At 41.7% G+C, this 16,070-nt stretch overlaps 1 protein-coding gene across 1 annotated transcript in view; it reads right to left on the reverse strand.

Moving 5' to 3' along the window:
* The window catches only part of GNAI1 (G protein subunit alpha i1), a 610,322-nt gene that overhangs the window by 22,191 nt on the left and 572,061 nt on the right, over positions 1 to 16,070 (reverse strand). The window contains exon 8 of the mRNA XM_044088329.1: positions 14,355 to 14,561. Within this exon, the coding sequence (XP_043944264.1) occupies positions 14,371 to 14,561 (191 nt within the window). The 3' untranslated portion in view covers positions 14,355 to 14,370. The remainder of the gene's footprint in view (positions 1 to 14,354; positions 14,562 to 16,070) is intronic.

A 16,070-nucleotide genomic window follows, 5' to 3' on the forward strand; every position in this document is an offset into this window, starting at 1 on the left:
ATTTTGTTGTGATAAAAAATGTAGCTGAAGATCTTGTTCTGAGAGTCTGCCCTCAGTATCATTTAAGGATCTCTCTATGTCAGCTATTTGAGACTTCTGTTGCGTCATTATTTCTTGCAGTTGCTGTATTTGTTTTGTAGATCTCTCCTCAAAAGTGTCCAGTTTGGTATTCATTTTGTCAAATTTCACTGACAAGTCTTGTATAGCATTTAATAAAGACTGTATATCTCCTTTTTCGTCGTCTGGTCCTGTGTGGTATGCTTAGAAAAGCTCATGTTCGGTAGATTCAGATACCTTTCTTGTTTTTGACAGGAAAAATAATGTTTAAAGCCAAATTTTTTGCACTGTAGACTTCTAGTGATATTAGTAGAAGTAAGTCAACAAAATAGGTTTGTCTACAATATCTAGTTTATAAAAATTCCTGTCAGAAATATCTTTTGAGTGCAGAGCTGAGAAAAGATGCTGCCAACCAGTCTACATCCTAGCCACGCCACCCCGAGACTATTTCTGAGGGAGGGTTAGGAAGTGGGTTTGTTAAGTATACGGTGGATCAGATGTAGTTGGGACAGTTTTAAATAATGGGTGAATTCATGCCACTGTAGCTTGTGTAGGGCTAAGCAGTGGTCGGTTGGATTAGGAAGGTTGGCTCCAAATTTGGCAATTTTATTGTAGGTCTGCTCAAGTTACAGGACTGAAGATTGGTAAGGACTGTTAAACCATAGAGAAGACTGGGGAGAAGGTAGGCCTGGGCAAGGGATTGTCTAAATTCAGTAGAGAGGAATTTTGAGTTGCAGTATAACAAGCCAAATTTTGGTTAGTTTTTTTTATAGCATGGTGAATATGTAAACCATATTTTAATTGGTCATCAATAATCAGAGTAATTTTGTGTGAGATTCTGCTTTGATTACTGTGTCATTTAGAGAGGAGATAGAGCAGATGACCTTGAGTTGGTCATTGCTTTTTGGGAGAAAGAAAAGTAACTTTTTTGGGGATTAAGAATATGCCGATTATAATTTAGCCAGTTTTCTACAAGATGGAAGAATTGCCAAGTATGTGTTTGAAGTGGGATAGAGTTAGATGTGATAAGGGTGGAGCCATAGACGTATTGAATGAGGGTGGAGGAGTGGAAGTCATTGATAAAAATGTTAAAGAGCAGGGGGGTCCAAGAATGGAACCCTGGGTACGTCAGTGTGTATAGGTAAGAAAGGAGAGCAGGATGACTGCCATTTAACTGAATTAAGTCGGTCAATGAGGTAACTAAGAAACCAAGAAAGAGCTGAGCATGAAAGGTTGAGGTTGGTTAGTTTGGTCAGAAGTTCAGAATGCGATACTGTATCAAATGCCTTAGATAAGTCAAGAATAAACATGAGACAGTTACTGTTGTTTCTAGATTTGGCGATGGTGTGGGTGAAGGATAAAAGGGCTGTATAAGTACTATGGTAAAGTTAGTATGGCATACAGGAGAGATACTTTGTTAAAGATAAAATCAAAGTAAAACTAAATAAATTCAAAAGCATCCTTGAAATTACAGGATAATTAATACATATAGTAACTGGTTTACGAAGAATATTGAAACATCAGATTATTTTACTATACAGCTCTCAAGGACAACGCTATAACTTATGGTAATGGTTTAGATCATTTCATAAAAGAAAGAAAACAACCACATTTAGTTACATGAACTTTGCCAAAACGTTTGGAAACCATAGACATAGGAAGACTTTCTAAACAGTTATATGCGTTTTGCAATTAGACGATTACACAACTAACAAAATCCACAGCCATAATAGATTGTGTTCTATTCAATAGAGAACATTAACCATGCACCCAAGAATAAAAACCCTTAGTAAACAGTGACCACATACAGCAAACCACAAAATGCGACTAGATACAGATGGAAAGAAAAAGAAATACAAAAAATGAAAGCTATGCATTTTCCATAATGCTAGATCCTCGCTGTCCCTCTGCACCCATTTTGCAATTGGGTTAAAATATTTTCAGAGCTTCTCCAGTGCTCGAGCTCCTCTCTCTTATGATGTATTTGTGCTAACATTTCCACCTCAGATCAAGTCTGCCTTAACGGATGAGAATACCCCCTGGAAAGGGTGGTCTAAGAAAAGAATAATTAGTGGACAATAGATGTGCACCATAAAAGCTTCAGGTTTTGTCCATAAGATCCTCCAGAAACAGATCAAAGGATATTATGGCAATTTTGAAGGGAAATGAGAGGGCAGGATGCAGAGAAAGAGGGGAACAAGGATATACTACTACCAGAACCTCCAATTTAAACACCAAAACAATCCCCAAAAGTTTTGGGCAGGTATTAGCAGACTTCTTCATCCAGGACAATCTACTACCCCAACCCTATCAAACGACACCAATAAATCCCCAGAAACTGTTGCCACTGCCGTTAACTTTTTCACTGAAACTATTCAGTCCTTAGCTAACCAACTTACTCCCACCTACTCTAACTCTACCACTAACACACCCACTTCTCATCCCCCTTTAACTTCCAACCTGTCTCTACCACTTTTACCCGATCCCTTATCAGGAAACTAAAGTAAACTACCCTTTCTGCTGACCTCTTTCCTGCAGAGTACCTACAAAAAGCTGCAGATGCCATAGCATTCCTCATCTCTATCCTAATCAATAGAACACTAACTGATGGAACTATCCCCCTCAATCTGGAAAATATCCCATGTTATCCCACTCCACAAAGGTGGAAGAACAACAGAACTGTCCAACTACAGACCCACTGCCATTCTCTCACCACTAGCCAATTAATGGAGAAGTGTGTTCATAAGCAGCTTATGGACTATCTCATTCAGAACGGTCTGCTTGCCAACTCTCAGCATGGCTTTAGGCCACACAGAACCACCTCCGCCCTCCTTTCTTTCACATATACCATATTCAAAATAGGAACAACAGACTACTTTCAGCCCTATTCCTAGACCTGTCAAAGGCCTTTGATATGGTCAACCACAAACTACTCATCCATTCCTTAAAATCCATCTCTCTAGATAACCATGCTATTCAGTGGTTCCTGTCCTAACTGAATGGCAGACAACAGGCTGTATTATGGCAGGACAAACTGTCCACCCTGCTACCTCTCACCCCTGGTGTCCCTCAAGGCTCTATTCTAGGTATTCTACTCTTGTCTCATCTTGCACTATCCTCATACTACCATCCGATGCAACCTGCATTCAATATGCAGACGAGTCTACTCTGATCTATGCGGCCTCCTCCCCTTTAGACCTGCAAACCTTAAACACATAACATATTTAACACAGCTAAAAACAGGCTTTCTAATCACCAACTGTTGTTAAATCCCAACAAAACTAAACTTCTCCTCTTTACCCCCACCAGTAAATCCACCCTATTTTCCTTCTCCATAACATCCAACAATGGTACCTCTATCTCTTCAGATGACCATACTAAGCTTTTAGGAGTAAAAGTGGACAATAATCTCAAATCTGATCTGCATATCAGTGAAACTATAAAAACCATTAAGAAGCTTGGCTGATTATATAGAAGCAAACCTTTTCTAACTGCATTAGCTAGGACTGCAATCACCCGCTCACACCTGCTCTCTACCCTTCTATACGCTTCCCCCATACTCTCCAATTTGTGCAAAACTGAACTTAGTAAGCTCTCTCACTGTTACAACCATATTGCCAGATTTGCCATAGGCTCAACATACAGGACACATCACTGTCAAAACATTGGTCTTCTCAGGTGGCTAGAACTTCCTAGCCTACTTCTGTTCAACCAGGTTACAGTACCACACAAAATTCTGTACTATCCTGAAAATACTCCGGCATTCATAAATATCAAAGCCATACAGTAATTCAAGGTAACTACGCTCATCCAATAAACTGTTGGTCCAAACCCACAAAGCCATTAACTCAACCAGTGACTCCTGTTTGCTACGTTGTTGGTAAAACCTGGAATTCACTTCCATCTAACCTTACCCTTGAACCTTAAGTCTCTTCAAAAAAGGCCTCAAATAAGAGCACTGGCTTTGTCCCTGTACTAACCCTGATTAATCAGTACTTATTCAATGCCTTATTTAAATTAATACTGTACGCATCTCTTGCTCTTAATAGCTTGCTGTAACCTGCTGTTTTGTATACTATTACACACTATGTATATTAGGAGTACCTACTAGAGAGCTTTGTAAATATGTTTGACTCGTATCTGTTATGTTCTATCTGTGTTATCTAGAGCTTTTCTCAAAGGGCCTCCGCTGAAAATGGACATATATCCAGTTGGACTATCCCGATCAACAAATATAAAATAAATAATAAAATAAAGGCTAGTGTTCTGAATTTCTTCATTGCTGACAACTTGTTCAGCCTAAACAGAACCAGCACTTGGCTCCACGGTTCACCGTTTCTTGGTACTTGAACTGGAACAGAAAACATACCTTTGTTATGACAGAGGAACTCTCTCTAAACTTGGCGAAGGCTAGCAGGACTTTCAGAATTAGCTCTGCCTTAGGAGGCAAAGAAAGCAGCAGGCCCACAACAGAATGAATAGCACTGCACTCAGTGTATCCTGAGTTTATAAGTTCCCTCACCTCCATGGTAAGGTTAATCCACTAATACCTGAAAAGGGAACATTTGAAGGGCAGGGGGTATAGTCAAAACCTGAAAGCATACTTTATTTCTGCAAGGGACTACTGCCTCTACTTATGAGAGAATGGTCACCATGGCTAGGAATGCTATCATAACTGGGTACTGGACGATTAAACAGCTGTTTATTTTCCACCATTTTTGAATGCTTCCTGCAGTGTAGCTTCAAAAAGCTATTCCGTAACCTCGAACAACCTCACAAAAGGGTAAAAGCCTTAGCCATTTATGTTGTCTGATAACAGAGCAAGGTGAAAGCCTAGCAAAGTGTCAAAAATGATGTGGCTACATTTAAATATTTTTACTGATTCTCAAGCCTCTGACAGTTTGGACAGACACTGTTAAAAGGGGGACCCTGCATCAAGGAATGTCTTACATGCATCTTCTACCGGTCTTAATTGTATTTCTTTGGTAAAGGCGCATGCAAGTCTGATCCTCAACGGCTCTTATGCCAACAGCTGTGGTGTGAGTCAGGCACCGATGAGGTGCTTTAAATGGCATGGTTTAGCATCTGATCACCAATAAGTCCAGGTAATGCTTATGCAAGCTAGACTGCTCTATGGTCTCCCTATTTGAAGTGCTCCCTTATTAAAATGATCAATTCCCTGAAGGAGACATTCTCAGACTTCACCTGAAAGTAGTCAGTCATCAACATAACTAAGAGGTGAGTGAATCTAGGTAGACCAGTCTAAATCCTCTTCTCCTACAAGTCAGATGAGAACTCACAGCATGGATTTCTCCTCTTTGATGTGGAGCAGTCCTACAAATAGAATGCTTGTCAGGTTGTGAATGGGTAACACGGACCCCTCTGCCACACCACAACATATTCTTTAGTGAAACATTTGTAGTCAAAGATGATGGCCGACAGGCATTGGTATCAGGCACAGGTTGCGTATGCCTATCCCACATTACTTTCCCCTACGGGGTGGGGGGGGGGGTATCACACTGTCACATTCCTGAATAAAAATAATTTTATTAACAAAATGTGTGCTACCTGCAAGTACATGTGAACAGGCATCCATCTGTCATGCAGCCCTTATTTCTAAACAGCTCTGCTGAGACTAAGCCATCTGAATCCTGTTAACCTTCAGAGGGACATCAGCAGTCAGGAATATCATGGAAGACTTCAAGTGCAGACAGCTGACAAAGCTATCTCCCTACAATGCAGATGCCCTCAAACTGATGGAATGAAACTACAAATGCCTCATTCTTTACCATGCTGACGTTCCAAACAAAGCAGTTCAGAGGATGAGCTATATCTCGCAGAGGATACTGCTACTATGGAACAGACACTCCTCATCCCACATAAATCAAAGTTCTTCCCAGTCCATTTTCAAGAACTTAGACTTGCAGATGGGAAACAAGAAATTTACTCCAGGACTTCCCCCCCTGTACAACTAATGAAGAGATGCAGCTCCTAAATGCTTTATCAAATGCAAGCATCCCTCAAAGGTCTATATCACTTCACTGAATTGACAGTTCAGCTAACGACATTTCATTGGAAATGCATTTATTGAATTCTGCTCATTGGGGGGCTGTGCCCCCACACCCTCCGCTAATTATATACATCAACTCAGAGATATCACTACAGTGGGGAAAGGGCAAATTTCCAGATCCTCACTGTACCACAATCTCAGTAGGATGATTCGATGTAAGGGAACTGAAAATGCCATTCGCTGAACTGATTTTTCATTGACGTGGTATAGACCCGTCCCGCAAATCTACGGTATGATCCCAGTTATTTTCATTAATTGTAAACAACCATGGGATGGGGAAAGGCTGATCTATAACCAAATAGGACAGGTTATTTAAAATACAAAAAGGGAAATAGGCTAGGCTTAAAATTGTCCGCGAGGGCAGCTAGCCTAGTACTTCCCCATGAACTTATGAGCCTAAGCTTTCACAGCTATTTTTGCTCGTTTGGGATTCCTATTTACTTGGCCAGATGATAATGCTTCAATTTTAGAGACAGCCGTCTCCATTCCTTAAGCATCATTGTTTTTACGGTTTAGGATGCCACCTAATGTCCTCACTAACTTTGGCAGCCTTTTTGTTAAAGGTAGTACAATGTTTACACTTATACTCAAGTAAAAAATCAAGGAAACAGACACTGAAGGTGAAAGCCCTACAGCAGAATCTTTCAGCCCCAAGCACTGATAATGGTTACCTTTACGATGGATGACATCAGTCTTGAATAAAGATCTCCATGTCAGACATCTAACAAAATAAAATAATTACAACACAAAAGCATAAAAGGCAATTCCAAAATGGGTACTTTTAGCTCTGGGGGTTTGCCTATACAGTACTATCAGACAAAGGTCTCAACATTCTTTGCTGCACAAAACTGAAAATGGTGCAGGCATAGCTCCCTTTACAGGGTATGTGCAACTGACATTTCCAAAGTGGGGAAAGTTCAAAAACTTCTGAAGTTGGGCTGTAAGGCTGGATGTCCACGTCCTGTGTAACTAATTCTAAGCTTACAATTCATAACACTGCAGTGATTCTACAGCTAAGCATTTGTAACAATGATGAGTACTGTCTGGAATACAAAAGCGGCCAAAAATACAATACACTGTATACCCAGCAGTGGAATACATTTGGGAACTTATCAGTACTATAAATATTTCTGAAACGCATTGTATTTGTATTTTAACATCTACAGTACAGTACATCTTTAACTAGACTTGTGGCAGGGCAACTACATCATAAGAAATGCAGAAATACGACAGCTGGTGAGAAGAGGAAGTTTAAAGAAAGAGGCAAGTCCCCATACCTAGCATAGGACAATCAGATGAGGCACACGTGTGTATGTTCAGAAGCAGATCCAGAAGCAATAGTCAATATAATTAAGTAACATTTATGCCCTGCTGTACCTGTACTATAATAGAGTTTGAGTAACAGATACTGTGAAAATCCTTACCAGCAAGTAGTCACTTTGCTGTAGACACAGCTGTAAAGGTGAAAAACAATGCTAACATCCATACACTGATTTTGATAAAGGGGATTTCAACAGCTGTAATGCTATAGTGCTGAGCTATGTTCCACAGCAGCGCACTCTAGAATTAAAAATAAGTCCAACTAAGGAAGTAGGTGGGGGAACAGAGTACAACACATTCTATCTAGCATATATTTCACAGATGTACACCAGCAGTACTGACATAGGTTCTAGCTCTCCAACTCTGAAGTGTGTATTGGAAAATTGGCAAATTGCTTTTTAAACTGCATGCATTTCATTCATCAGTTTAGATGATGCAATTTTCAGAACTTTGTACAGATTTGTCATTTTTTCCCTCAATTTACAAGCAAATGCCTAATCCAGACTGAATGAACCAGCTTTTGTCAGTTGAACGTTAATCTTAATTGGCTCATACAATTCATTATTTCAAAAACACGCCTCCTCAAGAGACTTCTCTGTCGCCTATTGCCAACATAATGAAGATCTTTATAATCGCACACCAACGTCCTTAACATTTCCTTTCTCAGAACATGCAGCCAAAATGCAAACAAAATGTGCAGGATTTGATGCCAAAAAAGTTGCCGAATGAAACTGAAGAGTGGTTACTATCCATGGTACTCAACAGAAATAATGCTTCAGAGTCTGTATCCTATACAGTGTTGAAAAATAGAAACTGTTGTGTTTTACCTGATTTTAAGAACTGGGACAGGACAAGCCTTTTGATCTTTGTGCTGCTATTAAATAAAACTTTATGCTTTTCATTGGAGCTAGGGTTTGATTTTACTGCAATCTGTCCCGAAACAACTCATCTGAACATCCAACTATGAAGTGAGCATTATAAATCTGAAGTACAAAGGACAAGTCAACAGCACAGCCATACTTGTAATAACAATTGCTGAGTACTCTTATTAACAGAGACGTGGAAGACTCATCCAGGAGGACAACATAAAATACAAATGAACACAACTTTCAGATGGACAAGAAATCCTTAAGAGCACTGCATAAAGAAAGGCAAATACAAGAGAGGAAAAAGTACAGTATTGTACCTAATATAAATGTAGATGTTCGAGTGTATACACTGCTGCAGTCATTACACTTGGGTTATCCTGCCGTCAGGCGGTTCCCCCAGTCGGCCCGAGTTCCAAAGTCTTGCTCCGGCGTCGGTTGCTGTCACCTCCTCCCTGAAGTCAGTGCGACAGGGGTATACAAGATGCAGCAGACGCAATTTTCTTTAGCTTTTCTTGCCCCAGATGTCAGGTGCCCCCAAATAGGTAGGCTATTCAATTGCTAATAAAACATACATAAGAAAAGCAAACAACAACTTTCAGTTACCAGCAAATACTCCCATAGGTAGTAAAGGGTACGTACCAGCAAGTAAGAAGGGAAAGGAGGGAGGGTAACCTGGACTGCAGCAGTGTATACACTCTAACATCTACATTTATGGTAGGTACAAAACTGTACTATGTTCGTGTTACACTGCTGCAGTCATTACACTTGGGTAGAATCCCAAAGCTGAGGTAGGGTGGCTGGTTCTATAGGGCCATTAGGGGTGGCTATAAGGCCCTGCAGCACAGCAGTAGCGAATCCAGCTCTGGATTTAAAGTATAAAGGTAGATGGTAATGCTTGGTGAAGATATGCACAGAACTCCATGTTGCTGCTTCCAAAATATCCTTGGTAGGTACTCCTCTGAGGTAGGCAGTTGAAGTGGCTGTTGCCCTGGTGGAGTGAGATCTAATGCTGGTAGGTATTGGTTTCCCATGGTGTGTATAGCAGAAACGTATACAATGTCCTATCCATTTTGAAATAGTCTATTTTTGAAATGGCTTTTGCCTGTGCTCCTGCAGCATATGCTACCAATAATTGCTCAGATTTTCTGAAAGCTTTGGTTTTGTCCAAGTAGAAGCGTAACTGCCTGTGAATGTCCAAAGAATGCAGTAGTCTCTCTCCTTTATTGTGTGATTTTGGATAAAAAGTTGGCAAGTGAATAGTTTGGCATAACCGTACAGTTAGTTCTTAAAGACACCCTGTCCTGGTGGAAAATGAGGAAAGGTTCCACTGCCATTAGTGCCTGTAATTCTGAAACTCTTCGTGCTGATGTTATTGCCAGGAGCAGAGCAGTTTTCCAAGAGATATATTTTAATTCGGCTGTGTTAGCTGGCTCAAAAGGAGGTAAAGTTAATTTTTCCAAAACAAAATTGAGGTCCCAAGTTGGAGTAGGTGCCCTACGGGGTGGTCTTATGTTTTTAGCCCCTCTGAGGTACTGTTTTAGCAAAGGACTAGAGAAAATTGGTGGATCTGTATTGTAATGAGCAGAGATGGCACAGGCATGGATCTTGATGGATGAAAAAGAGAGGCCTTTGTCCAGCATCTCAGCTAAATATTGTAGTATCTGAGGAATGTTTGGGACAAGAGGGTCAAGGCTGAGAGCCTGGTTCCAGGCACAGAATCTCTTCCATTTATTCGAATGGCATCCATAACCGCTTTGGAGAGAGGCATTGCTTGCTTGACCAAGGAATTTTCCATGCAGCTAGGTTTAAGGTCTTTAGCTGACTGTGAAGTATCTGATTGTTGTGCTGAGTCAGCAGATGTGGGATTTGAGGCAAAATCCAGGGTGGTTCTTGTGCTAAGTTCTTTAAGATTGGACCAGACTGGGTACCAGTGCTGGCGTGGCCAATCAGGATCATCTTTGGCTCTTCTTGCCTGGCTTTTATGAGTACCTTTGGAAGGAGAGGTATTGGTGGGAAAGCGTATACTTGTAAGTTTTTCCAGCTGAATGAGAGGGCATCCACTTTCCATGCTTGTGGATGGTAACTCCTTGTGCAGAATTTCTGTAGCTGGCTGCTCATTGGGTATGCAAACAGATCTATGTCCGGGCTCCACCATTTCTGTGTTATCATTCTGAATATTTGTGGATTCAATTCCCATTCGTGGGGATCCATGATGTTTCTGCTTAAGTCATCTGCCAGTGTGTTGTTCTCCCCTGGCAGGAATTGTGCTTGCAGATGAACGTGATAGTTTAGAGCTGTGTTCCACAAGGTCATGGCTTGTCTGCAGAGGGGGTAGGAGTGAGTGCCCCCTTGCTTATGTACCACATAACTGTGGTGTTGTCTGTCTTTAGTAATAGCTGTCCTGGATGCAGCAGGTCCTTGAAAGCTATAAGCGCATTTTGTACAGCTAACATCTCTTTTTGATTGATGTGAAGATGCCTTTGTTCTGCGGGCCACTTGCCCTGAATACATTTTCCTGCCATGTGTGCTCCCCAGGCGTAATCAGATGCATCTGTTGTCAGTGTTTGCCTGGCTGTGGGTTGAGTAAGACTGCCCCTTGTTGAGTTGACAAGCTTGAGCCCACCATCGAAACTCCTGTTGAAGGCAAGGAATTGGTTTCCAAACTTTGGCAGTGGAGACCATACACTCTTTAGGTACCATTGTAGTTTCTTCATATGCAGTCTGGCATATGGAATTATTAGTATGCAAGATGCTATGTAACCCAAGGCCTGCAGAATTTTTCTTGCAGGGAGTTGGGTCTTTGTTGCCATCAATTGAAAGTATTGTCAGTTGTCCTTGCTTGTCTGGCGTGAGATAAGCCATCTGGGCAGTTGTGTTCAAGCTGGCACCCAGGAATATTCTCTTGTGAGGGCACTAGTTTTGATTTATTTTCGTTTACTGTGTACCCCAGGCAACTTAACTTTTTTACAAACGCCAGATGCTGTCCTTGCTCTCTGCTTGAATCAGGCAGTCGTCCAGGTAGGGATAAATTTGAATTCCTTTCCGGCTGCAAAATGCAATTACTGGTGCCAAGCACTTTGTGAAGACCCTGGGCGCAGTAGATAAGCCAAAGGGCAGTGCAGAGAATTGATAGTGCATTGAACCAGCTATGAATCTGAGGTATCTTCTGCAGTTTTGTCTGATAGGGACATGCAGGTATGCCTCCTTGAGGTCCAAGGTCATGAGCCAAGCTTTCTTGCCCAGCATGGGAAGAAGCTGCTGTAGTGTCAACATTCTGAATTTCGGAACATTCAGGTAAGTGTTTAGAGAAGAAAGATCCAGAATGGGCCTCCAGGCTTTGTCCTTTCTGGGAACCAGAAAGAGTCTTGAGTAAAATCCTTGTCCTTGCTCCTATGGTGGTACCTTTTGAATAGCTCATTTCCATGAGTGCTGTAATTTGTTTTTGAGCCTCTGCCCATTGATTTGGTGGCAGATTTGGCATTCCTTTTAACCTTGGCAGAGTGTGAAAGTGGAACCTGTAACATTGAGATACAATGTTGAGAACCCATTTGTCTTTGGTGATCCAATGCCAATTGTGACAGAAAAGTGCCAGTTTTCCTCCCAAGGGGGCTGCCAAGAGAGTGTTGTTTGGCAGCTGTAGTGGGAAGTCATTGAGGCTGTTTATATGGTTGGGGCCTGTCTTCCCCTTCTTTCTGGCCTGGTGCACTCCATTGTCGAGGCCTGTAAGGACCTTGTGGTTGACCTCTACCTCTTGGACGTCTATATCTGCCCCTTTGAGGTCTAACTGGAAAGGACCAATTCTTTGTTGGCCAATTTCTGCTAAATCTTGGAGGCTGAACCTGTAAGAAATCCTTTACCGTTTGCATAGATTTTGCCTTATCCTCCATAATACCTCTTCTGCCTTAACTCCAAACAACACATACTGCTGCAAAGGTGCATCCAATAATTTTGCTTTAACATGATCTGGTAATGTATGTTCTTTTTAACAAAGCATGCCTTCTAATGACAGAGCCTGTAACTGCTGCTCTACAGGAGGCCTCTAAAGAATCAAAACCACATTGCAAAGTATGTTTTCCCACTTGTTCAGCTTCATGCAATAAATCCTGCATTTCTTTAAAATTAGGAGGATCTGAATCTGGAAGCATTTTTTGTTTCAACTGAGACATCAAAAATTGCTGATATTTTAGCATGTGAAACTGGCAATTTAAGGCTCTCATTGCTAAAGTTGCAGACGTATATACTTTCTTTACCCATCTGTCTAATGCTCTGGAATCTGTCAGAGGGAACTGGATTTTTTTGCTGATGAGGCCTTAATCCCTTTGGGTCCCTGAAAAATAGATTCAGGGTCAGCAACAGGGCTTTTATACAGAAATTTGAGAGAGTCAGGGACTCTGTAGTATCTGTCAGGTTTAACTGGGGCTGGAGGCAAGGAATCAGGATTTAAGCTGGATTCAGTATACACATCATCCACAATATCCAACACTGGCGGAATAGCAAGGGGTCTGTGTTGAGGTAATAAAGGGAAGTCTCTGAGCCTTTTCTTGGATTCTGAGTAATCCTGGCCTTCCCAATGGAAATGCTCCCTCATGGTATGCAAGGTTTCCCCAAAGGAGTAGTCCTCAGGCAGAGAGGCTGATGGAATTGATTCCTCAGCATCAGAATCCTCATAAGGGGGTAAAGAATATCCTAGGTCTGATGATGAATCTGAAGAAATGGACACTTGGTCGGATGAGTCATAGTCTGCATCCTGTCTGGGCCTTTTATCAGGAGGGGGATGGGACCCCCTGATCAGAGCGATAAGGTCTTTGGCCATTTTGAGCATTTGTTTCTTAGGCATGGAGGCCTGTCCTGGAGAACGCTGTATTTGTTTCGTTGTTTTAAAGGAGGCTTAGACTTGGCAGAGGGTTTAATGCTTAACTGAGTAGGTCTGAAAACACCCTGTGAAGCTTCGGGTTGCTCAGCTACTCCGGATCCCTCTAAAGGGTTAGTTTCGGTAGGCTGAGAAACTTGTGCGTCCGAAGGCCCAGCTATCTCCACGTGGGAGTCAGAGGCGGCCTGTGGTTCTGCAGAAGCGGTCAGGGGCTGCGAAGGCACCTCGCTGAAAATCGGAGGACCGGCCTAGAAGAAGCTTAGTCAGTTTTTGGCCTCGGGTGCCTGTCCTTGTTCTTTGCGCTTTTTATGTATTCCAGTCGTCGGAAGTTCTGACGGCATGGTGTAATTGAATTTTCTGCCAAAATAATGTCGGGCAAAATCAAACCGGCGTTTAATAGTGCGCTTGTTAAACCTAGCACAAAATAGACAATCAGTGATGTCGTGGTCTGGGCCTAGGCATGGGATACAATAGGAATGGAAATCCTTATGAGGTATTTGCTTCCCACAAGAAATACATTAACTTTTACTGACATCGGTCTGAGGCAAGAAAAAGTTTCCCCAATGGGGTACTTAGCTTTGTAGAAGACTTCGGTTCTGGATTCGGAATGAAAAATCTCAGGAGTTGGCCGACCGGCACTTGCAAACTGCTTTTGCTTCAGGCACCGCGTGGCAAGAAAGACTAAAGAAAATTGCGTTGGCTCCATCTTATATACCCCTGTCGCACTGACGTCAGGGAGGAGGCGACAGCAACCGACGCCGGACCAAGACTTTGGAACTCAGGCCAACTGGGGAACCGCCTGACGGCAGGATAACACAAGTGTAATGACTGCAGCAGTGTAACACTATGAACATCAGTCCCATATTCCACGCAATGCTGTGCATAACAAATACTCCAACACACACTAGTACCAACAAAACTTGTTTGAATTAAGGTTTTAGCTGGAAATGTTGCAAGGGAATTTTGTACTTTAAACAGCCGTGTTTCCATGAATGCATTTCTCACACTTAACTGTTCGTGGAGAACTAAAATGTTTGGCTAATGAGCTGCTATCAGTACAAATTTGGTACAAGTGATCAGATAAACTATTCGCTATTTTAGAAAAATATACATTTCCCATCTCACAAACAGTACAGCAACTATTTAGATGCTTTTAGAAAGGTCTTACATTTCACTGTGCAGCTTTAGAACAGGCCACAGTCCTTCAAGTTATTTTTTATGATGACATCAGTCACAGCATCAAACACAAACTGCACATTCTTTGTATCTGTTGCACAAGTAAAATGCGTGTAAATTTCTTTTGTGTCTTTTCTCTTGTTCAAGTCCTCAAACTGGCACTGAATATATGCAGCAGCTTCCTCATAAGTATTTGATCCTGCAATAACAGAAGCAAAAAAAAAATTGTAAATCACCACTAAGTGTAGGTTATAAACAAACAAAAAAAAAGTTATGTACTCACCATAATGTTCCATCTAAGTAGTTATACTTCATTTTTCTGCAACCTGTGGATATTCGGATCCATATCGGATCCGAGCCGGCAACTTATTTTCTAGCATCTGCTCTGAGCTCCTCCCCCTACCCATAATACACCATCTCCTATCTTCCCTCAGATCGAGTTTGCTGCAACTATACACATTAGCAACTCAACTAAATAAACCTAACGTGTTTATTCACATGAAAAGGTCAGGGGGACGGAGGGTGGGAAGGTTGCAGAAAAATGAAGTATAACTGCTCAGATGGAACGTTATGGTGAGTACATAACTTCTTTATCTGAAGTAGTTAACTTAATTTTATCTGCAACCTGTGGGACAGAGTTCCCAACTACTCAACAAATCCTGGGAGGCCCTCATGGAAGGATATTAATGAGCACCACAGAGCCAAAGGATGCTCTCCCTCTGGAAATCAGATCTAATTTGTAATGAGAGAAAGTATGAGAATTTGCCCAAGTTGCTGCTGCGCAAATGTCATCCAAAGGAACCTTAGACCAAAAAGCAGCGGAAGTCGCCATGGACCTGGTAGAGTGAGCTTTAATCAGACGAGGAGGAAATAAACCCTTGCTTTGTAAATATGTAGAATGCAAAGAGTGCTCCATCTGACTAGAGAGACCTTGGAAATGGCCTTTCCCAAACGAGGTTTAGAAAATGAGACAAACAACTGATCGGACTTATGGAAGGATTGTGTTCTATGAAGGTAGAAATGAAGTTGTCTATGAACATCTAACAAATGAAGTTTATATTCCCCTTTGTTATGAAAATTTGGAAAGAAAATAGGTAGATTGTTTGTTTGCTTTATGTTTGATTGAGATGCCACTTTGGGTAAAAACGAAGGAATTGTATGGAGAGAGACCCTGTCCTTATGGAAGACCAAATAAGGAGGCACGGCAGACAAAGCCTGCAACTCAGATCCTCCTAGCCGACTTAATAGCCACTAGGGAAGGCTGTCTTCCAAGGCAAAAACTTTAAATCCACTGATGCAGCAGGTTCAAAAGGAGGAGTTACTAATGACTGGAGAACCAAAGTGAGGTCCCAAGGAGGAACCGAATCTTTGATGGGAGAACGCAGAAGAAAGGTGCCTTTTAGAAAGGCTTTACATAGCCTAGAAGAGGCCAGTGCAATCTTATTTTCACCTGCATGAAAATTAGAAATGGCTGCCAGCTGTACTTTCACCGTGGAGGAACTAGCTCCTTGCTGAAAAATACAAGTTAAAAAATCCAACGCCGCTGGAACAGGGGCTGTAAAAGGATTCGGGTTTCTCTGAGAGGCCCAGATAGAGAAAGGTCTCCATTTACTGTGAGAGACCTTCCTAGTGGAATCTTTAAGATAAGCCACTAGTATAGATTTTACAGGGGATGAAAAACCAGGAGTCCTGGCAATCAAGGGAACTG

The sequence above is a fragment of the Protopterus annectens genome, chromosome 11.part0 (assembly GCF_019279795.1).
Source record: "Protopterus annectens isolate FY-2018-M chromosome 11.part0, PAN1.0, whole genome shotgun sequence".
In the NCBI taxonomy this organism is placed as follows: Eukaryota; Metazoa; Chordata; order Ceratodontiformes; family Protopteridae; genus Protopterus; species Protopterus annectens.